General features: G+C 41.9%; 1 protein-coding gene across 1 annotated transcript in view; it reads left to right on the forward strand.

Annotated features, from left to right (window-relative positions):
• Positions 1 to 25,114, forward strand: part of ANKIB1 (ankyrin repeat and IBR domain containing 1) — a 2,275,843-nt gene that overhangs the window by 2,012,507 nt on the left and 238,222 nt on the right. The window contains 1 exon segment of the mRNA XM_044067672.1: positions 18,266 to 18,444. Coding sequence (XP_043923607.1) covers positions 18,266 to 18,444 — 179 coding nt within the window.

Below are 25,114 nucleotides of genomic sequence, written 5' to 3' on the forward strand. Positions count from 1 at the left end.
ATATATATATATATATATATATATATATATATATAATTTTTCTTTAAGGGTCAGAGCTTGGCTGTATCTCTTCACACACTGTAAGTCTTTCTCTTCTGGCATTGCATGCCACCCCGTGTGAAAATGCGTCATTTGATGGCCATTTTGGAAGGTTGTTAAGTAAACTGGATTCTAGGAGACCATGGTCAGTAAGAAGCAACCAGGAGATGGTGAAATATTTAGACTTCTCTGAACCTGTTCCTGAGTTTCCATATACATTGCAGGCAAAGGCTAACAGATTAAAATAGCAAGTGTCCAGCTTCAGTGGATTATTCCATCTTAGACCAACACTACTACCTGCCTTCATCGTTACCACAGCTGCATATTAGCAGACAGTGAAATTTCCTTCCTCCTCTGTGACCTAACCCCACAGAAGAAAGCAAAGCATAGGGCACCAGGCCTAAGTGGACATTGCTAAGATTTTATTTATTTATTTATTTATTGTTGTTTACCCATTTTCAAGTATGACACGGGCCATTGTGGCACACACATAACAAATGTGTTCAATGGTGATGGTTTAAACAAAGCATAGAACATCAAGTATAAGTACATTTGAAATATAGCTTGTATGTAGATATAAAAACAGAACTACAAGCAGTAGGAGAAAAATACTCATTTTTTATATATTTGCAGTAAAATCTTTTACATTATGTGAGTTCACAGATTTACAATTAACCGTGTAGTTTTACAGATATTTTTGTATTCCAGATGCACACCCATTTTTAAATAGAATACTTATGTTTGCAAGTATTATGTTTGTTTTTCAGGCTGGTTTATTATAGTATGTACATCTGATTTCTTGTTTTCTTATACCAGGTGCTTTTTTAGTAGTTTTCTGAATTTGCCAACATTCTCAGTGCTTTTGATTTTCTCAAGGAGCTTGTTCCATATTGCTGGTGCAATTTTTGAGGACTTCACAGCTAGTATCAGGGTGACATTGAGGTCTGTAGAGTATTATAGTACCTTTGTTTTAAAATGAGTAGGTGCTTCGCTAATTTGAAGTCTGTTCTTTTTTAGCAGGGTAGTAATTGTCCCTGAAAGTCGTGTTTAGGAAGGTGATACTAGTGATTGGTAACCAGTTATTTATTGTTTACAGTTGTTCTCAACACTGGAATTCAGTTGTACAAATCAGGATTTTTTTTTTTGGTAATGTTAGAACTTTGCGCTGAAAGTAGGACAGTAGCTAGTAGACCATATGCTGACTTTATCAGGTGTACTTTAAAGGAGGCAGTAGCTTGCCTTACTTCTTTAGTAAAGTGGTGAGAGATTTTGTAGGTTAGTTTTAGTCAAGTTAGCAACTTTTTGTCCTCCATTTCTGTATTGGAGAAGAAGGTTAAGTTATAATTTAATTTTAGTCCTAAATATCTCTGTTGATTCCCAATGGATAGTTTTTGTCTGTGTGGGTCTGACAGTGTCAGCGGCAGCACTCTGGCTAGTCTTTAGAGTTTACCTAGAAGCATGTAGATTCACAGATGTTTAAACAGAGCATATTCTTTTGAGACTTGCAGATTACCAGCCATAATGTGCATTTATCCAGATATTGGACATACTCACAGAAGTGTCAGAAGGACCTCATGCAGGCCTTTCCCGGTTGTGATATAAAGGCTAAGCTCCTTAAGCAAATAGAGGACTATAAAGAAGCTTACTTCCTCTCTCTTTGGCTGATATATGAACTTGCTGACTTCTGGCTAGGGCAGTTGCTTTTGGGATAGCACTGAAATGCATTCACTTCTGTGCCTGCTGCTGAGGTTCAACAGGGTTGATTAATACTCCTTTCAGGACACCAGTTGGTTAGGCAGACAGGTTAAGTTGGTCCTTGTTGACAGGAAGGAGAGGGAATGAGGAGGTCAACTTCCTTCATCAGCTGTTTAAATTAAAGGCTGTGATTTCCACTCAGCCCAAAAAAGGGATTTGTTAGAATGGGAAATAGCCATTCAGGCTGTGTGACTCCAAATGTGGCCTTTTCTGCTGTTGCTAAGGTTTGTGTGGAGTATTCTGCAGGTCCTGGGGATACCTACAACTCCAGCAATATCCACCATGCACCATGCATCTTGACACCTTTTCCTTCCATTTTCCCTGGTCAAGGGAAGTGACTGAGAGAAGATTTGACCTACATGCTTAGGCATAGATGATTTCTGCCCTCAGATTAATTAATAATTCATTTATTGGGGCAGGAGCCTGCTGTAGTGTTCACCCCTACACCCCAGAGGCCACTAACCAGCTGGGCATTCTTTGGCAGGAAGTCCTCTACCTACTTCACAAACATGTCATTGAACTGTCCCTCAGTCCCCATCATCTGACAGAAAAACGAGACATTTACTCCAGGTTTTTGCTCAGGGCTTTTTGTCCTATTTTACATGTAGAACACATTAATTCCTTTTTTAAAGTACAGAAATTTCAAAATGCCGTGAATGAACAGGTTTAAGACTATGTGCTGCTAGATCTAGATGTAGCAACAGTCCTAGGTTTGATTCCCGCAGCTTCCTTTTGCCTAATATGCGACTCTGAGCCACTTAACTAGATTTTCCTTCTGGGGGTCACCCCTGAAGAGGAACCATGTATCCAGTGGCTTATCTGGTTAACAAATGTAAGTACTGCTATTGTCATTCGAAAATGTGCTTTTTGCTCTCAGTCAGGTGATAGACATCATGGATATTTATGGTGCAAAGCCAGTCTTCATATTATTCTTCACTTGGCTCACTGGTTATTTTTTAACTTTCCAGCTACAGAGATGAAACTTTCATCTGCCATCTGTTCCACAAATCATAACAAGTGTTTTACTCCTACTGACACTCGTTAAAGAGCACTGGGCATCTATTTCTTTCCTTGTATAGATGAATGATTGGTCTTACTATCATGTGTGGAGAATGCCATAATGTCCAGGGAATCAGTGTGATCTAGAAATCCTCGCTGAGTTCTTCACAGTTTTTAAGTTTCCTTGGGCTGTCATTGAGTTCATCTTAACCCAGGGATTTCCACCCTTCTGACAGGAAAGCTTGAGTTGTTCACCTTGCCACTCAGTAAACTCAGCACTCTCCTATGGTTCTGCCCTTTTTTTTCTTATGAAGGATCCTCTTTCCTGCTGACGACATTGAGGAGCCACCACTCAAGAGGAGCAGATCGTCTCCTCTTCATATATATATATATATATATATATATATATATATATATATATATATATAATTTTTCTTTAAGGGTCAGAGCTTGGCTGTATCTCTTCACACACTGTAAGTCTTTCTCTTCTGGCATTGCATGCCACCCCATGTGAAAGTGCGTCATTTGATGGCCATTTTGGAAGGTTGTTAAGTAAATTGGATTCTAGGAGACCATGGTCAGTAAGAAGCAACCAGGAGATGGTGAAATATTTAAACTTCTCTGAACCTGTTCCTGAGTTTCCATATACATTGCAGGCAAAGGCTAACAGATTAAAATATCAAGTGTCCAGCTTCAGTGGGTTATTCCATCTTGGACCAACACTACTACCTGCCTTCATCGTTACCACAGCTGCACATAGCAAACAGTGAAATTTCCTTCCTTCTCAGTGACCTACCCCTCACATAAGAAAGCAAAGCATAGGGCACCAGGCCTAAGTGGACATTGCTAAGATTTTATTTATTTATTTATTGTTGTTTACCCATTTTCAAGTATGACACGGGCCATTATGGCACACACATAACAAATGTGTTCAGTGGTGATGGTTTAAACAAAGCATAGAACATCAAGTATAACTACATTTGAAATATAGCTTGTATGTAGATATAAAAACAGAACTACAAGCAGTAGGAGAAAAATATTCATTTTTCATATATTTGTAGTAAAATCTTTTACATTATGTGAGTTCACAGATTTACAATTAACCGTGTTCTTTTCCAATACCATATTTCAAGTGTTGTTTACCCATTTTCAAGTATGACACGGGCCATTATGGCACACACATAACAAATGTGTTCAGTGGTGATGGTTTAAACAAAGCATAGAACATCAAGTATAACTACATTTGAAATATAGCTTGTATGTAGATATAAAAACAGAACTACAAGCAGTAGGAGAAAAATATTCATTTTTCATATATTTGTAGTAAAATCTTTTACATTATGTGAGTTCACAGATTTACAATTAACCGTGTAGTTTTACAGATATATTTGTATTCCAGATGCATACCCATTTTTAAATAGAATACTTATGTTTACAAGTATTATGTTTGTTTTTCAGGCTGGTTTATTATAGTATGTACATCTTATTTCTTGTTTTCTTATACCAGGTGCTTTTTTAGTAGTTTTCTGAATTTGCCAACATTCTCAGTGCTTTTGATTTTCTCAGGGAGCTTGTTCCATATTGCTGGTGCAATTTTCGAGGACATCACAGCTAGTATCAGGGTGACATTGAGGTCTGTAGAGTATTATAGTACCTTTGTTTTAAAATGAGTAGGTGCTTCGCTAATTTGAAGTCTGTTCTTTATTAGCAGGGTAGTAATTGTCCCTGAAACTCGTGTTTAGGAAGGTGATACTAGTGATTGGTAACCAGTTATTTATTGTTTACAGTTGTTCTCAACACTGGAATTCTGTTGTACAAATCAGGATTTTTTTTTTTTTGGTAATGTTAGAACTTTGCGCTGAAAGTAGGACAGTAGCTAGTAGACCACATGCTGACTTTATCAGGTGTACTTTAAGGGAGGCAGTAGCTTGCCTTACTTCTTTAGTAAAGTGGTGAGAGATTTTGTAGGTTAGTTTTAGTCAAGTTAGTAACTTTTTGTCCTCCATTTCTGTATTGGAGAAGAAGGTTAAGTTATAATTTAATTTTAGTCCTAAATATCTCTGTTGATTCCCAATGGATAGTTTTTGTCTGTGTGGGTCTGACAGTATCAGCGGCAGCACTCTGGCAAGTCTTTAGAGTTTACCTAGAAGCATGTAGATTCACAGATGTTTAAACAGAGCATATTCTTTTGAGACTTGCAGATTAGCAGCCATAATGTGCATTTATGCAGATATTGGACATACTCACAGAAGTGTCAGAAGGACCTCATGCAGGCCTTTTCCCGGTTGTGATATAAAGGCTAAGCTCCTTAAGCAAATAGAGGACTATAAAGAAGCTTACTTCCTCTCTCTTTGGTTGATATATGAACTTGCTGACTTCTAGGCTAGGGCAGTTGCTTTTGGGATAGCACTGAAAAGCATTCACTTCTGTGCCTGCTGCTGAGGTTCAACAGGGTTGATTAATACTCCTTTCAGGACACCAGTCGGTTAGGCAGACAGGTTAAGGAGGTCCTTGTTGACAGGAAGGAGAGGGAATGAGGAGGTCAACTTCCTTCATCAGCTGTTTAAATTAAAGGCTCTGATTTCCACTCAGCCCAAAAAAGGAATTTGTTAGAATGGGAAATAGCCGTACAGGCTGTGCGACTCCAAATGTGGCCTTCTTCTGCTGTTGCTGAGGTTTGTGTGGAGTATTCTGCAGGTCCTGGGGATATCTACAACTCCAGCAATATCCACCATGCACCTTGACACCTTTTCCTTCCATTTTCCATGGTCAAGGGAAGTCACTGAGAGAATATTTGACCTACATGCTTAGGCATAGATGATTTCTGCCCTCAGATTAATTAATAATTCATTTATTGGGGCAGGAGCCTGCTGTAGTGTTCACCCCTACACCCCAGAGGCCACTAACCAGCTGGACATTCTTTGGCAGGAAGTTCTCTACCTACTTCATAAACAGGTCATTGAACTGTCCCTCAGTCCCCATCATCTGACAGAAAAACGAGACATTTACTCCAGGTTTTTGCTCAGGGCTTTTTGTCCTATTTTACATGTAGAACACATGAATTCCTTTTTTTAAAGTACAGAAATTTCAAAATGCCGTGAATGTACAGGTTTAAGACTATGTGCTGCTAGATCTAGATGTAGCAACAGTCCTAGGTTTGATTCCCGCAGCTTCCTTTTGCCTAATATGTGACTCTGAGCCACTTAACTAGATTTTCCTTCTGGGGGTCACCCCTGAAAAGGAACTATGTATCCAGTGGCTTATCTGGTTAACAAATGTAAGTACTGCTATTGTCATTCAAAAATGTGCTTTTTGCTCTCAGTCAGGTGATAGACATCATGGATATTTATGGTGCAAAACCAGTCTTCATATTATTCTTCACTTGGCTCACTGGTTATTTTTTAACTTTCCAGCTACAGAGGTGAAACTTTCATCTGCCATCTGTTCCACAAATCATAATAAGTGTTTTACTCCTACTGACACTCATTAAAGAGCACTAGGCATCTATTTCTTTCCTTGTATAGATGAATGATTGGTCTTACGATCATGTGTGGAGAATGCCATAATGTCCATGGAGTCAGTGTGATCTAGAAATCCTCGCTGAGTTCTTTACCATTTTTAAGTTTCCTTGGGCTGTCATTGAGTTCATCTTAACCCAGGGATTTCCACCCTTCTGACAGGAAAGCTTGAGTTGTTCACCTTGCCACTCATTTCTTTTCCAATACCATATTTCAAGTAGATTCCAGATGCATACCCATTTTTAAATAGAATACTTATGTTTACAAGTATTATGTTTGTTTTCAGGCTGGTTTATTATAGTATGTACATCTTATTTCTTGTTTTCTTATACCAGGTGCTTTTTAGTAGTTTTCTGAATTTGCCAACATTCTCAGTGCTTTTGATTTTCTCAGGAGCTTGTTCCATATTGCTGGTGCAATTTTCGAGGACATCACAGCTAGTATCAGGGTGACATTGAGGTCTGTAGAGTATTATAGTACCTTTGTTTTAAAATGAGTAGGTGCTTCGCTAATTTGAAGTCTGTTCTTTTTTAGCAGGGTAGTAATTGTCCCTGAAAGTCGTGTTTAGGAAGGTGATACTAGTGATTGGTAACCAGTTATTTATTGTTTACAGTTGTTCTCAACACTGGAATTCAGTTGTACAAATCAGGATTTTTTTTTTTGGTAATGTTAGAACTTTGCGCTGAAAGTAGGACAGTAGCTAGTAGACCATATGCTGACTTTATCAGGTGTACTTTAAAGGAGGCAGTAGCTTGCCTTACTTCTTTAGTAAAGTGGTGAGAGATTTTGTAGGTTAGTTTTAGTCAAGTTAGCAACTTTTTGTCCTCCATTTCTGTATTGGAGAAGAAGGTTAAGTTATAATTTAATTTTAGTCCTAAATATCTCTGTTGATTCCCAATGGATAGTTTTGTCAGTGTGGGTCTGACAGTATCAGCGGCAGCACTCTGGCAAGTCTTTAGAGTTTACCTAGAAGCATGTAGATTCACAGATGTTTAAACAGAGCATATTCTTTTGAGACTTGCAGATTAGCAGCCATAATGTGCATTTATGCAGATATTGGACATACTCACAGAAGTGTCAGAAGGACCTCATGCAGGCCTTTTTCCGGTTGTGATATAAAGGCTAAGCTCCTTAAGCAAATAGAGGACTATAAAGAAGCTTACTTCCTCTCTCTTTGGTTGATATATGAACTTGCTGACTTCTAGGCTAGGGCAGTTGCTTTTGGGATAGCACTGAAAAGCATTCACTTCTGTGCCTGCTGCTGAGGTTCAACAGGGTTGATTAATACTCCTTTCAGGACACCAGTCGGTTAGGCAGACAGGTTAAGGAGGTCCTTGTTGACAGGAAGGAGAGGGAATGAGGAGGTCAACTTCCTTCATCAGCTGTTTAAATTAAAGGCTCTGATTTCCACTCAGCCCAAAAAGGAATTTGTTAGAATGGGAAATAGCCGTACAGGCTGTGCGACTCCAAATGTGGCCTTCTTCTGCTGTTGCTGAGGTTTGTGTGGAGTATTCTGCAGGTCCTGGGGATATCTACAACTCCAGCAATATCCACCATGCACCTTGACACCTTTTCCTTCCATTTTCCATGGTCAAGGGAAGTCACTGAGAGAATATTTGACCTACATGCTTAGGCATAGATGATTTCTGCCCTCAGATTAATTAATAATTCATTTATTGGGGCAGGAGCCTGCTGTAGTGTTCACCCCTACACCCCAGAGGCCACTAACCAGCTGGACATTCTTTGGCAGGAAGTTCTCTACCTACTTCATAAACAGGTCATTGAACTGTCCCTCAGTCCCCATCATCTGACAGAAAACGAGACATTTACTCCAGGTTTTGCTCAGGGCTTTTGTCCTATTTTACATGTAGAACACATGAATTCCTTTTTTAAAGTACAGAAATTTCAAAATGCCGTGAATGTACAGGTTTAAGACTATGTGCTGCTAGATCTAGATGTAGCAACAGTCCTAGGTTTGATTCCGCAGCTTCCTTTTGCCTAATATGTGACTCTGAGCCACTTAACTAGATTTTCCTTCTGGGGGTCACCCTGAAAAGGAACTATGTATCCAGTGGCTTATCTGGTTAACAAATGTAAGTACTGCTATTGTCATTCAAAAATGTGCTTTTGCTCTCAGTCAGGTGATAGACATCATGGATATTTATGGTGCAAAACCAGTCTTCATATTATTCTTCACTTGGCTCACTGGTTATTTTTAACTTTCCAGCTACAGAGGTGAAACTTTCATCTGCCATCTGTTCCACAAATCATAATAAGTGTTTTACTCCTACTGACACTCATTAAAGAGCACTAGGCATCTATTTCTTTCCTTGTATAGATGAATGATTGGTCTTACGATCATGTGTGGAGAATGCCATAATGTCCATGGAGTCAGTGTGATCTAGAAATCCTCGCTGAGTTCTTTACCATTTTTAAGTTTCCTTGGGCTGTCATTGAGTTCATCTTAACCCAGGGATTTCCACCCTTCTGACAGGAAAGCTTGAGTTGTTCACCTTGCCACTCATTTCTTTTCCAATACCATATTTCAAGTAGAGAGTTTCTGCAAATCACTGATCTCAAGGTGCAAAATGCATAATTCTGCTATGAAGTACATCAGTTTTAATTTTTAAAATTCTGACCTATAATGTGGAGATGTGATTATAATTTTAAATTGTGCTCCTTACTACCTTGTGATCTACAGAGCAAGTAAGCTGGACGTATGCTATTAAAAGGAAAAAGGAAGAAAAAAACATGCTTTCGTTATCTGCTTCTGTCTTTAATCTTCTTGAACATATTCCGTTCTTCATATCCCAGTTTAATTTGTTCATATTGATTTATCACCATCTGTCTGGGTAAAGCTTCATGTTAATTATCTCTCCAGCTCCAGTAACTTCCATAATTTTAGTGCTCCCCACAACTTCCTTAAAAACCCTCAGCCAGCATATAGGCAAACACATCCGACCTATTGCTCTAAGACAGTATAATGACAAAAAAAAACACATTTTTGTTGCATCTTCCAGTTCGCGTCTCCTTTGTTCAGTCTTTACCAGGATATATCAGTCGATCAGATGGTATCTTCTTGTCTTAATTCTACCAAACGAAAATACCACAATGGTTTTTAGTTATATATCTAATGAGTTTCATATTACTGTCTGTAGTAATGCTTAGGAAATGTAATGATGTTATGTTGTCCAATCTCGCCATAATATTTGCTGGTTGGGTTCGGAGCTCTTCCTGGCTCTGACTTGGCCGAATACTAAAGCTCGAGAGCTTCCACTTGCTCGAGGCTAACCCCTATCCCATGATGCTGTGGGCCAAATTCCCAGATCTCGTTTGCCGCTCAAGCATCGAGGTTGCTGTCTGGCTGGCTCGTTGGCTATGTAGACTAATTTTTTATTTTTTCAGTGTTGTTTCCTTGATTTTTTATCTCTCTTCTACTTTAACAGTTATTGTGAGTCTGCATTCGATCTTGTCTCTATCCTTTCCTAGTTTAAAGAGCACCATTTAAGTTAGAGGGCTCTCGCAGCCCGTTTGAGTTAGAGGGCCGCGCTCCCTCTCCCTTTTCTTCAGTGTTCTTCCTTCTTGAGAATCCTTAAACTAGAAGTTTCTTTTTCTTCCCCTATCGTAATTCAGGAGAGCAGTACCACTTAAGTTAGAGGGCTCTTGCAGCCCTTTGACTTAGAGGGTCGCTCCCTTCCCTCTTTTCTTCTGTCAAAAAAAAAAATCTTTCTTATAGGTAGTTTTCTGCTTGTAGTGTTGCACTTGTCTGTAGCTATTATATTTTTTGGATGATGTCTAAAGAAAAAGAAAAATAGCATCGACAATCTGGGTTTAAAAAATGTGATAGATGTACCCAGAAAAGGTCTATCACTGACAGCCATACTAGCTGCGTCTACTACCTCGGTGAGGTACATTTACAGAACCCTTGCACTATCTGTCATGTCTTCAGTAACAGGATGCTCCATGAAAGGAAGAGAAAACTAATTGATAGGGGTTTAATGAAAGGACCCTTTCAGGAGTCTTTAGACAAAGGACAGAGCTCCAAATCTTTCTTCCTTCTTCCTCTAAGACACAGTCTACCAAAAGACCGGCTTCTTCAGCTCCGTTGACTGAGCCACCTAAAAAGATTGTGACATCGGAACCAAAGGCTCTCATTTTCAACACATCCATTACTTCTGCGGATCCAACAGTATACTCGGAGCATGCAGAAGTGTCGAATAGAAGACACTCCCCAGAACTGGAGCCTGTCTTGCCTATCTTGAGATTGCCCATTTTGGACCGGGGCAGATCTCCTTCCTTATCCACCCATTCCTCCAGGAGCTTATCTGATGAGGATGTAGAGTGGGTGGTGAAGAGATTATTCAAAATGCCAGCCCTGGCAAAAATGTTATCATCTCCGGACCCAAAGGTCTCGGAACCATTCATACCTACATGCCCCATTGTGATTCCTCCTCCAACCATCTCAGCATCTTCAGAGCCCGAGAGCTCGGATCCGATAGTAGTGGAACTGTCAACATTGAGAGCCCCATTGGAATCTTCAGTGCTGACTGCTGTAACTTCCTTGGCTCCATCGGAAGTTGAGGGGTCTGGGAGCCAGTGCTTGCCAGTTGGGTCCAGGGGGATTAGTTGGCACAGACTGTTGTCCAACCTGACTCTTCCTCTCGGTGCCACAGCTAGGTTGAGTTTGGCTCCCACATCAGCTTCCGAGCCATCTGCCTTGGAGTCGACCGTCTGTTGCTTCGGAGCCGAGGGCCACTTTGGAGTGGGGTGGGAAGGCTTTTGAGCTGATGGAGAAGGTGCTGTCACCACAGACAGCCCTGCCATTGAATCCAGTCTCTCGTCCCTCCCAGGTGCCAGTGATAATCTCTTCACCTCCGCCTCTCCTTAGGCATTAAGACCCGGAGCCTCAGTGAGCCCCTGTTGGTGGCGTCTCTTCTGAAACCTCCCCAGAGTACCCCTCCGAGGAGGTCCCTCGGAAGAGACTGTGCAAGATGAAGCACATAGACTTGCCTGAGTCTCTCACCTCTGATACTGACTTGGATGAGTCTGAAGGGTACCCAAGGTCCCTCTCTGAGGATGTATCATTTGCTGACATCCTGAAAATCTTGAAGCAGAGTGGTGACTGGCAGCCCATCAACCCTTCGAAGGATGAATCGGTATATCTGGAGGCTTTTTGGTCTCACCCTTCCACCTCCTGGGTGACCCCCCTTATGACAAACTGCTAGGGGTTATATCCCGTAAGGCCTGGACATTGCCTGATATAGTGGAGCCTGTTCCTAGAAGGCCCAACAAGTTTATTACTGCCCCCTTGGATAAGGTTTTTTTGACGAAATTTGTCCCTGTAGATGCCATGGTGGTGGCAGTGGCCACCAAGAAGGAACTCTCGAAGACCTCTTCATCTGTTCATCATCCTAACAGAGAGTCTAGGATGATGGACAGATATGGAAAGCGTACCTTCTCTTCAGCGGCCGTTACCATATGGTCGCTGAACTACCTTACCCATTTTACGAGACTCCAAAGGGATCTCCTACAAGAGCTAGGAGACTCCCTTCAGGGTACAGCAGCTTCGGGGTCTGCAGATAGTGTTTTTGCAGCTCTCCACCCTCACTTCCATTGCAAACTCCTCCATGAGACTGATTTCTTATGTGACAGATGGAGCGAGTAGAGCTGCAGCAGCAGGAATTTCCCTCAGGAGACATTCCTGGATGCACCTTTGCAATTTTGCCGAACCCTTTAGGTCTTCCTTCACCAATGCCCACTTTGATGGTTCATCCCTTTTTGGACCAAAGGTGAGAGATACTATAACCAGGTGTGAGCAGGACGGGAAAACCTTATCTGCCGTGGGAGTCCATTTTTCTGCTCCATCTAGACCTTATCCCAAAGGTCAGAAGGGCAGAAAAATGTGATTCCGCAAGTCCCAAAAAGGTTTTTCTGATGCACATGGTGACTCTTCCCCCAGGGGCAGAGGGGGAAGATATTATGGAAGACGCCGTCCTCATGGCAGAGGGAGTCCGCAAAAGCAGGGTGACAGAGATATGTTCACTGACAGGCCCTTCCAGCGCTCCTAAAAGGAGGGCCTGTCTGCCTTTCTCTGGAGGCAGTCGGGGGTCAATTGTCACTGTACCCAAACACCTGGCAAGAAATTTCCCGAGATCAGTGGATACAAACAATAATATCCAGGGGTTATTACATACCCGTTTCTACCTCCCCACCAAAAAAATCGGTTCATACCAGATGTCCCACCCGGCCAAAAGGACCACGCAGCACAAGAGGTTATCTCGTTGCTAGAGAAACGAGTCATCCACGAAGTCCCCGCAGCCCCAATAGGATCCGGGACTTACTCCAGATTCTTTTTAGTTCCAGAAAAGACAGGGGACCTGAGATCCATACCAGTTCTCAGCAAACTAAACAAGTCAATGAAGAAGTCAAAGTTCCGGATGGTAACTCTGCTGTCAGTTTTCCCGTTTATTGGGAAAGACAAATGGATGTGCTCAACAGATCTCCATGATGGGTACTACTATATAAAGATGGACAGTCGATCCAGGAGACACGCTTTCGGCTGAGAGCCAGTCATTACCATTTTCGAGTCCTGCCCTTTGGTCTCACTACAGCCCCCAGAGTGTTTAAATGCATGGCAGTGGTTATGGCTCACTTGAGATGCCAGGGATTCTGGGTGTTTCTATATCTAGACGACTGGCTCCTCACCACCACCACCAAGCATCTACTACTTCAAACGAGGGACAAAACTATGTCACTTTGCGCCAGACTAGGCATCACAGTAAACTTAAAAAAATCTGCCTTGTCGCCGTCTCCAGATATTACTTTCTTAGGCACAGATCAGGATTCAAAAAGCATGACAGCAAAACTTATCCTAGACAGAATTCAGTCCCTTCACTGGCAAATCAGGATTTTGATGTCAAAGAAAGAAATTCAAGCCAGATTTGTGCTGCAAGTTTTGGATTCCATGGCAGCAGCTATCCTTCTAGTCCTAGTAGCATGTCTACACATAAGAGTTCTACAATGGTTGCTCTTTGCTCAGTGGTCAGTGCAAGATCTTCCTCTGTCACACCAGATTATCATCATGGAGTCATGCAAAAAAGATCATCTTTGGTGGCTGCAGACTGATCAATTATATCAGGGCCGCTCTTTTGTTTTTCCTCAACTGAACGCAGTACTGACCACGGATGTTTCCCAGATTGGGTGGGGGGCATTATCTGGGAATGACAGTCCAAGGCCTATGGCAAGATCACGAAGGCCACTTGCACATAAACATTCTGGAGATGAGCGCAGTGCTTTATGCGTTGCAGCCATTTCAGGGCTCTCTTCCCATGGGAACGGTTGCAATTCAGACAGACAACATGTCAGTAGTGTGGTATATAAACAAGCAGGGAGGAACCAAATCTTGCCCACTAATTCGGGAGGCCGAAAGAGTTTGTCAATGGGTGATCGCTTCTCAATGTTTTCTGATAGTAACTCACATCCCGGGAAAATCCAACATGATAGCAGACAAGCTCAGCAGGGATTCTAATGCCTCACGAGTGGTCCCTGATACCAGAGATTGTGGAAGTGATCTTCCAGAAATGGGGACAGCCTTGCTGTGACCTGTTCACCACGTCCATGAACACCAAATGCAACAACTACCTTGCCCTCATTCCCCCTTTGGGGAAGTCACCAAGGGATGCACTGGTTCACGATTGGCCCCGGGGATTATTCTATGCCTTCCCCCCTTCCCTCTAATCCCCAAAGTGATTCAGAAAGCGAGATTGTTGAAAAGCCCTATGATCCTCATTGCTCCTTACTGGCCTTGTCAAGTTTGGTTCCCCTTTCTCTGGACCCATCGGCTGGTGTAACAATCAGAGAACTTCCAGTGCCATGGGATCTAAATCTTGTGCTAACTTCGCTAATTTTACCACCCTTTGAGCCCACATCATTTCTTGTGATTTAAAATTTTTGTCATGGAAAACTTTCTTTTTAGTAGCCATAACCTCAGCCAGAAGGGTATCAGAGTTACACGCTCTCTCTACTCATCCTCCTTATATCATCTTTCACAAGGATAGGGTCTCTTTGAGAACTAATCCCCCTCGTTCCTTCCCAGAGTCTGTTCAGAGAATAATCTGAACCTTTCCATTGAATTGCCAGTTTTTTTTTTCCCAAACTATAGCGCCAAGGCAGAATATAAATTGCACCAACTGGATGTTCATAGACAATTACGCTTTATTTATTTATTTTACATTTGTTTACCGGGATAGTCCAGCTGGATACATGTCCATTTTCAGCAGAGGCCCTGGGAAGAGCCTACACACCATAGCCAATGTGATTTACCACTAAGCCATAGCATAACTTCACAGGACAAAAGATTTCAGGAAATCTGATCAGCTTTTTGTGTCCTTTTCAGACAAAAAGAAAGGATTGCCAGTTTCTAAGGTAACCTTATCTAAGTGGCTTACTGATTGCATTTCTTTCTACTACAATAAGCATGGTAAGCAACTACCAGGAAAGATAAGAGGACATTCCACTAGGACAGTTTCAACATCCTCGGTTTTCAAGCTAAACTTCCTACTGATTCTATTTGTGCAGCCGCAACATGGGTGAGACCTCATACCTTTATCACTCATTACAAAGTAGATGTGGCCTCCTGGAACACATCCTCCTTTGGATCCACTGTATTGAAGAGTCTTTTTTCCTGAGCCACCCTAGGATAAAGGTGCTAGGGACGCTGTCCCAACTAGCAAGAATTATGGTGAGATAGGACAAAATAACATTAAGAAGTTATGTACTCACCATAACGTTCCACGACTGTTGTCCATCTCGCCTATATTCTTGCATCCCTCCCTCATTCCCCCATCCTGTATTCCTGGAGGAAATGGTGGATAACTACATACTATGCACATAGTTTTTTGATGGTTTGGGACCTCTGTTCCTGTCCTTATAAGGTGTGTGTGTGTGTGTGTGTGTGTGTGTGTGTGTGTGTGTGTGTGTGTGCGTATATATATATATATATATATATATATATATATATATATATATATATATATATATATATATATATATATATGTTTTCTGTGATGGTCTTTCGCTTGCAAACAAGATCTGGGGATTTGGCCCAGAGCATCATGGGATATGGGTTAGCTGCGAGTCAGTGGAAGCTCTAGAGCTTTAGTATTTGGCCGAGTCAGAGCCAAGAACAGCTCTGAACCCAATCAGCAAGAATATAGGCGAGATGGACAACAAACAAGGAACATTATGGTGAGTAGATAACTTCTTATTTTCTGTTTTACATTCCCCTTTTTGTAAATTGTGATTATTGGCAACTGTCAAACTTTTTGTATATTGTTTGTAAATCTTTTAAACATTTTTGTAATCTTTTTGAACTATTGTTATGGAGCTTATCTACCCTGGTCTTTGCTGAAAATGGGCTACTTGCTCAGCCTGACTCCACCCAGTTAACAAATGTTTAAAAAATAATAATTATATATATATTAACCATAAGCTTCTTTTATATGAAATCACATTGAATTGCTTATCTTTAAATTACTTCAGTTCAGCTGGCTTAAATAATAGTCTCCACGACAGGCTCTGCTTCCGCCACCTTTGTATCAGGGAAATAGAATTATTTTCATGGCTGGTACTGTTTCCCCTAACATTTCTGTCAAAGTACTGTGTTGGAGGATTTTTAAAATTTGCCAACTCAGTGCATTCCCAAAAATGTGCTATAATTTCCTTTTCCTTCCCCATCATATTTTCAGCATTTACTGTCTTCCTGAGGAAGATCCTAAGAAGTTTACTTGGGGTGTAAAAAAAAGATATGCAAACACTTGAATGCAAAAACCTTCTGGACATTGTTGCACACTTCGAAGCCCTACAAATGTCTTCCCATTGTTCTTTTTTAATTTGTCTTTCTGTTCCTTTTTCCTCAATCTTTTTTAACATGCCAGGAATGATTCTTATATCTATGTAAACATCTGCAAGCAGAAGTCCTAAATCTTCTAGATTTTGTTGCATACTTGGGAGGCAATCATATGCCCTCCCCACACACATTGTTTTTTTGTGAATTGCTTATCCAATTTCTCTATCCAATCCTTTCTAACCTCCTCTGATTGATCCTTATATTTACCATGCAGTATTTTATATCCTTTACTAATTATTCATTTTTTAACAGCAGCTTCTGTTCTAGATTCTACTAAAAACGGTATCAGTTCTGGTCTTTCATTAAGGACCCCCCTATTTCTTTCTCTCAGCCTATACTCTGATATTGATCTTTGATAGGGAAGGCAATCTCTAACCTGCAGTCCAAATAAATTATTGGCATCTTCCCATTATGTTATCTTTTCCTGTCTAGTTGTTTGACCCAATACCTTGGTTCCTTTTCCAGTCTTCTACAATAAATTCCAGCCCACTCGGGCCTTTTCTGTGTATCCCTAATTGCAGTCATCCCTATTGGCAGAATCTCCTTAATCCATTCTTGCGTTGGCTTAGTTCTTTAAATACTTTTTGCTACTTTATGTATATAATATTCTTTACGATTATTGTTATTTTCCTTAAAGGTCTGCATACAAAATTCTAGTTCCTCCTTGCTTCTTGAGTGTTCCCCGTTTCATCACCATCACTTTCCACTTTGAATTATAGGTTTCTGCTTATGCTATGTACAGGAGCACCTCTGAAATACCCATTCAAATCGGGTAATCCCAATCGGCCTTGTTCTTTTCAAAGAATCAACTCATCCTGCTTGACTCTTGCTGCCCTCCCCTCCCAGATAAAATCCTTCAGCTCTTTAACAACTGTTATCCACAACTTCTCATCTGGTTGATAGAAATATGCCATGCCTGACCTGTGTATATGATTAAAGGCATTAAAACATTTTAACTTCTTGCACCTTACTGTCGAAATCCATATAACAGAGCTTCCATTTTCTCAGTTTTTTTTATTACCTTTTTTAGCCTCTTCCCACATATCCTTAGCTGTCACACTGGCATAATTTTAATCCAAACTAGTAAATACTTCATTTTATCATGTCCCCATAAGTATGGATATTGCTGAACCAATTTGTGTGTGGGTACATAGTTTACTGCTATTGCCTTTGTTTTAGCTTCATTAATTTTGTATCCCGAAAAGATATGAAGTTGTCTCAAAATGTTCTACAACGCTGTAATGTCCTTTTTTGGTTTTGTCAGGTATAAAATAATATCATCTGCAAATAGTGCCAGCTTTTATTGACTGCCATACCAATTATATCCTTGAATTTCTTGAGTTCCTTATTTTCTGTGTCAGTGATTTTAAATATAATGCATATAACAAAGGGGGAAGAGGAGACCCCTGCCTGGTTCCTCTGCTCAAGCAGAAGGTATCAGAGAGGATCCCACCCACTTTTATTTTCACCTCCGATCCCTCATACAGCCTCCTAATCAACCTTATAGTTTTATCAGGGAATGCAAATGCTTCCATTTCCCTGCTCATAAAGTTCAGGTTTTCTCTGATTTTTGGTGTAAGTTATTGGCTCTGTTAGAAGGCTGTATGGCCAAGTTTTAGGACGTAAGGTAGGTAGACTTATACGTTTTAAGGTTGTATGGGTATGCTGGCATTTTGGCTATGATTTTAGCACTTATTTAAGTCAGTCTGTGGAGAATGGGAAAATCTGTGAGCATCTTTGGGTTTGCCACTTTCTAGTGAGCTTTTTTACTACTGAACAGTGTCTGTGAAGCCTGGAGAATAAAGTAGATCTGAGGGAGTTGCATTAAGAGAGAGAGAGTGAGAGAAGCACTTGTCTTGATTTTGTTCTGAAAAAAAGGACAAGGAGATATTGTTTTTATTTAACTTTCTTTTGTGAAGTCCTTAAAAGTAAGTAATTCAGTTATGTATCTGAAATAACAGTTACTAAGTATGCAGTAAGAGAGTCATGTATTTTAAGGTACCAGTTGGATGTCACTGAGGATTTCACCTTGGTTTTGTGTTAACAGACGGATTTAGAAATCGTCACTGAAGATTTGGCTCAGAAAGTAAACAGGCCTTACCTTCGCACCCCTCGCCATAAAATTATTCGGGCAACATGTCTTGTTCAGCAGAAAAGGCAAGAGTTCTTGGCCTCTGTAGCCCGTGGAGTTGCACCTGCGGACTCTCCTGAAGCACCAAGACGCAGGTAAGTAGTTTCCTCATTTTACTCCTGCCAGCACTTGAGTTAATGGTTAAATACCTCTTTACTTGCAGGTTAAACTGTGGTCTTGTAAAGTACAGTTGTCCAAAAAGTTAACTGTGGAAAAAATGTGTTATTTTGAGTAACAAATCAGCAATTTTGTGTTGTTTAAGTTTAATTTCTTATTTATGTTCATTGGTACACTGGGTAAGTGAAGTGGTCCGAGGACCCTTTTCAGCCATGATCTGGACAAATTTGGCAGAAACAAAACAAGGATGACAGTATATATTATGGGTATATTGTTTTAACATGCAAAGCGACACGGCAGGCCACCCAGTGGGGTAAACCTTGGCTCAAGATGATTGTCATTGCTGAAGTGACACTCCGACCCCATGTGCAAAATGGGAAAAGGGGTTGAGGATTGATGGAGAAGTAAACAGTATGTATTAAACACAAAACCGTAGACATTAACAACAGTATACAGTTAGTAAGTTATTTACACCTGAAGAGATCATACTTACAGTGCTATGCATTAGTGTGGGACTCACAAGTCAGTTACTAGACAGATTAATGTACATGTCCATGCTGGTGTGACTGACCTGAGACGTACCTCCCAGGACTACATGAAAAGAGACATAGAGGAGCTCTCTGAGCATGTAGCCCAGGTCGGTATGACCCTGACCTTGAGTAGCATCTTACCCTCACCAAGAATGATGCCACAATATGAAGACAAGATGATCAATTTCAACAATTGGCTTAAGTGTTGGTGTCATTCAAAGGGGATTCAATGCCTGTCAGCCTGGGATGACATGCTCGACAAGCCACGATGCTTCGCTAGGGATGGCTTGCACCTGTCCCCCTTGAGCTTTCGGATATTGGCAAAGGCTCTTGCTACCCCCATAGTGCCTTTTTTAGGCAAGGCTCAAAAGACAAACCCACCTCCATAGGTATCACAAGGGATAAGAAACTAAGAGTAATGCTACTCAATGCCAGAAGTCTAAACCTCAAGATGCACACACTCGAAACTCTCCTTAGCATGGAGAACATCGATATCTGTGCAGTAACAGAAACCTGGTTCAAGGCTCCCGAGAGCACCCCAGCACTACCAGGTTATACCTCATACCATGCTTTTCTGCCCCAAAACTTGGACCGTACCACAAAAGGAGGGGGAGTATCAATATTCGTCAAAGATACCCACACCTCCAGGTTGGTGGCACAGCACGAAGCATCAGAGACTATCCATGTGCAACTAACAGTGGGTAAAACTGCCTTCCAGTTTATAGCCTGCTACAGACCACCCTCCCAAACCTAGGAACCCCAATCGGCTTTCCTGAGAACACTGGAAAATATGAAGGTCTCTCCAAACACCATTATATTGGGTGACTTCAACTACCCAAACATAGACTGGGAGCATTACTCTAGCTCCAACACCCTAGCCCAAAAGTTCCTAGAATTTATAAATTCAAATGCTATAGAACAACTTGTTACCACTCCCACAAGAGGAGAAAACATACTGGACCTGATCATCACCAACATGGGGACTCTATGCTCCAGACCAGAAGTGTATCCCTCTCTGTAAGATCAGACCATAAACTAATCTCACTGGATATTCACATCCCGACTCCATCCCCTGCCCAGAAAACCGCAGTGAAAAACTTCTCTAAAGCAAATTTTACACTCCTCAAAACCGAGGTGGAATCCTTCAAAGCCCCCGGGCCTGTGGAAAATACAGCCCAGACCGCAGAATTCTTTATAAACGCATTCTATGAACACCTTCAGGAATGCATGGATCATGCAATCCCAAATAAAACCAAGACCCAATCCTCCAAAGGCAGACATCCTGTCTGGTGGACCCCAGCCATGAACAAACTATACAACAGAAGGAGGAAGCTACTACTTGATAGAGCAAAATCCCAAAACGGGAAGGCATCTCTGATCAGTATTAGCAAAAACTACGGGTACTCATAAAATCGTCTAAGGCCAGCTTTGAGAGAAAAATTGCACAGGACACTAAGGATAATCACAAGGCTTTCTTTAGTTATGTTAGGAACCTGGGTGGGAATTCCTAGATATGCTCAGAATTAGTCCAAAATGAAAAAAATACACCGAACCCACAGACATTGCCAACATCCTAGCTGACAGGTTCAGCGCAAACTCCCCCCCCCCCCCACCAAAAGGGCAAATATCTATCCCAGCAGAGTGCTTGCCCCCCTGACATTTCAGATGCTCAGGTAAGAGCTGCCCTCTCCAAAGCAAAAAACACAGCATCAATAGGACCAGACGGTGTCCTGGGTTGCGTCCTACATGAACTCCAAGAAGAGCTAAACCCAAACATAAAACTACTGTTCAATCTCAGCCTTACTACAGGATATGTACCAAAAGAGTGGTGTACAGCAACAGTGGTCCCTCTCCACAAAGGTGGTGCCTCAACAGATCCTGGAAGCTATCGCCCCATAAGCCTGACTAGCTTGGTCTGCAAAGCTATGGAAAGGATCATCATGGACCTCATAAATAAAGATATTGGGGACCTACAGACACTGGATGTTCATCGTGTTTCACTGTTGCAGTCATGACTGTAGGGTTCTCCCCTGCCGACAGGCAGTCCTCGGTCAGCCAGAATCCCAAAGTCTGGGTCTGGCGTCGGCTGTTCAGCCATGCTTCCTGACGTCAGAGCGCCAGGAGTACAAAGCTGACAGCTGACGCCATGTTCTCCAGTCTTTCTTGCCGTGCGGTGATAGCAGTTCGCAAGTGCCGGTCGGCTGACTCCTGATAATTTTTTCTGAGCAAACTTCAGTCCAAAGACTGACTTCTACTCAAAGCTAAGTATCCGTTGGGGAAACCTTTTTCTTGCTACAGTCCGATGTCAGAAAATGTTAATAATTGTATTTCATGTGGGAAGCAAATACCTCATAAGGATTTTCATTCTTACTGTATTCCTTGCTTAGGCCCTGACCACGACGTAGCTAGTTGTCGGTTTTGTGCTAGATTCAATCAACGTACTATTAAACGAAGGTACAATTTTGCTTTTCATTACTTCGGTAGGCGTTTTAATTACAAAATGTCATCGGATACGGTTCCGGCTACCGGAGTTCACAAACGACGCAAGGACAAAGACAGGCCTCCGAGGTCCAAATCAGACGATATCACACAAGTGGAGCCAGCTTCAGGTTCGGCCGTCGTCAGTGAGGCGCTTTTGCAGCCCCTGTCGTTGGCCATTTCAGAACCGATAGCCGAAACGGACTCCCACGAGGAGCCAACTAGGCCTTTGAATATTTCAGTTGGACCTTCGGACAATGCTCCTTTGGATGGGTCCGGAGCCGCTGTGCAGGTACCGGCTTCCGAAGGGGTTTTCAGGCCTACTCAACTTCTTATAAAGGCAAAGCCAAAAACAAAGGCAAAGACTCCTTCCAAATCAAAGACTGCAACCCAGGCCTCTTCTGATCCGGCTCCCAAGTCTCAGAAACAGTTAATTAAAATGGCGGAGGACTTACTTACTATGATTAGGGGTTCACATCCCCCTCCAGACAAAAGGCCAAGGCAGGAAGTTTATTTATGACTCCTCTGATCAGGCTTCTGTTTCTTCGTCTGACCAGGACTATTCTTTTCCTCCTTATGAGGATTCTGATGCTGAGGAATCCATTCCTTCAGCTTCTCCCCCTGAGGATTTCTCTTTTGGGGAAACTTTGCATGAAATGAGGGAACATTTCCACTGGGAAGGCAGGAGTACTCGGAATCTAAGAAAAGACTAAGGGATTTTCTTCTTCTTCCCCAGCATAGGCCCCTGGCTATTCCTCCTATTTTGGATATTGTGGATGATGCTTTTTCGGAGGCTAACTTAACTCCTGACTCTTTTCCTCCAGCTCCTGTTAAGCCAGACAGATACTATAGGGTTCCTGATTCCCAACAGTTTTTATTCAAGAACCCTACTGCTGACCCTGAAACCATTTCACAGGGTCCTAAGGGCGTTAAGGCCACTTCTGTTAAAAACCCCATTCCCACTGAGAAGGATTCCAGATCTTTAGAAAGATAGGGCAAAAAAGTGTACACGTCCGCTACTTTATCTATTAGGGCTTTAAACTGTGTCAGTTTCATATGCTGAAATACCAGCAATTTCTTCTGTCTGTTTTGAAACAAAAGATAACTTCCATTTCCGCTTGTGCAGATGATAAGGAATTACATGATTAATGCATGCCACTGAACAAGTTGGGAAGCATGGTTTACACTGTGGATTTGATGCCTTGGAGGCTTCTTGTAGGGCTGCTGCCTCTGGCACAGTAATTAGAAGGCATGCATGGTTAAAGGAACAAAATTTGCCAGATCAGGTAAAGGCTAAATTATTGGATGCTCCTGTTCAGCATAATGTTTTATTTGGATCTAAAGATGAAGACGTGATTAAAAAGATGGAGGACAAGGCAAAGTCCATGCAAACAGTTAAAGATTTCTTACAAGTACAGCCACCCAGATTTAGCAGGAATTGGTCTACAAAAAATTGGTCCTTTCCCAATTCAGACAGGCCTCAGAGGGGTAGATATAGACGCCCCCGAGGTAGGCCTCAAACGCAAGCCTCTTATAGACCAAGACAGTGGACTGCTTCCACCCCTAGAGGAGGAGAAGACAGGTCGCAAGCTCATAGAAAACAGACTCAATGACTCCTTCTGTTGGGCTGCAGGAACTTCTTGCCTGGAAGCCCCTCTCAGAGGAAAACTTTCTCTTTTTCATCTAAATTGGACTCATATAACCCAAGACAAGTGGGTTCTGGATGTGGTTTCAAGAGGTTACAAATTCCATTTTCATACCCCCCCAAGGCCAAGCGGATGGCCAGATCTTCCAAAACATCAATGGTCAGAGGCATTAAACCAGGTGGAAGCTCTCTTGGCTATGAAAGTCATAGAACTAGTTCCACTTTCAGAGATGCGACAAGGTTTTTACTCAAGGCTCTTTCTAGTCCCCAGGAAGCAAAATTCATGGAAACCCATTCTGGATCTGTCAGTCTTGAACACTTTTCTAGAGATACCAAAATTCAAGATGCTTACTCTACAGCAGCTACTGCCAATGCTGACCAAAAATGCATGGCTGGTAACTTTGGATTTAAAAGAAGCATATTTACACATTCCCATCAGACAGGAATGCAGAAAATACCTCAGGTTCAAGGCAGGATCGAGGCACTTCCAATTCTCTGCGCTGCCCTTTGGATTGTCTACTGCACCCAGGGTCTTTACCAAGTGCCTGGCTACAGTAGTAGCTTATTGCAGACTCAAAGGAATTCAAATTTACCCTTATCTGGACGACTGTCTTATTCAGGCAGACAGCAAGGATGTCTTACTCCAGCATCTACAGTTTGTTCAGAATCTTCTCAAGTTCCTGGGATTCACTGTAAACATAAAAAAGTCAAATTTGTCACCCTCACAACAGATAATTTTTCTGGGCGCTTCTCTAAACACAACAACCCAGATGGCATTTCTGACATATGAAAAACAGTTACAGCTGGCTTCAACTTTCAAAACCTTGGCAACTACAACTCGGCTATCTGCAAGGAAATTCCTGCAGGCTCTGGGTTACATGGCCTCCTGCATCCTTCTCATACCATATGCAAGACTACATATGAGGAAAATTCAGTGGTACCTAAAAAGTGTATGGTCTCAGCATTGCCACAGTTTAGACATACAGATCACCGTCCTGCCTTGTCTTCAAAAGGAATTCCTTTTGTGGTCCAAAGCATGTACTCTAAACAAAGGGAAACCCTTAAGTCTGCCTCCAGCCAGTCAGATACTAACCACGGACACCTCAGATTATGCATGGGGAGCCCATTTGCAGGGCAACTGCCTGCATGACCTTTGGACAAAGGATCAGAAGCACCTGCATATCAATTTAAAGGAAATGCTAGCCATTCAGAACACTCTATTGGCTTTCAGGAATCTTCTACAACCAGGGCAACTGCTGATACGGACAGACAACACCACAGTTATGTGATACATAAACAAGCACGGGGGATCACATTCCTATCCCCTTTGCAGACTAGCCATGAATCTATGGAACACAGCTCTAGCTTGCAAATTGGAACTTCAAGCTCAGTTTCTACCAGGGAAGCAAAACTTCCTGGCAGACAGTCTGAGCAGAAACCTTTCGGATCCACACGAATGGATGTTGGACTCTGAAATATTCAAGATGATTACAGCAGTCTGGGAATGTCCTGACATAGACCTCTTTGCATCCCACCTCAATCATCAACTACAAATTTTTTGCACCAGGACTTTCCACGATCAAGCTTGGAAAGTGGATGCTCTATCATTCAGTTGGAGAAACCTCTCGGGATATGCCTTTCCGCCTCTTCCTCTTCTTCCACGGGTATTACTAAAGATCAAGCAGGACAAGCCCAAGATGATAATCTTGCTGGCCCCAAATTGGCCTCGACAGTTTTGGTACCCAACACTGAGAAACCTTTGTCTAGAGCCACCCTGGGTTTTACCACAGATTCCGAACCTTCTGTCCCAACACCAGGGTCAGATTCTACACTCCCATGTCAAAACTCTCAGCCTGGCGGCCTGGTTAATCCAGGATCTTTGATTCATTCTCTCCTACCCAAGCAGGTTATGGATGTCATTTTAGAAGCCAGACGTCCTAGCACTAGAAAATCTTATGCAGGAAAATGGAAAAGATTTTGTTCCTGGATGCAGGC

This window comes from Protopterus annectens, chromosome 3.part1 (genome assembly GCF_019279795.1).
Source record: "Protopterus annectens isolate FY-2018-M chromosome 3.part1, PAN1.0, whole genome shotgun sequence".
Lineage (NCBI taxonomy): Eukaryota > Metazoa > Chordata > Ceratodontiformes > Protopteridae > Protopterus > Protopterus annectens.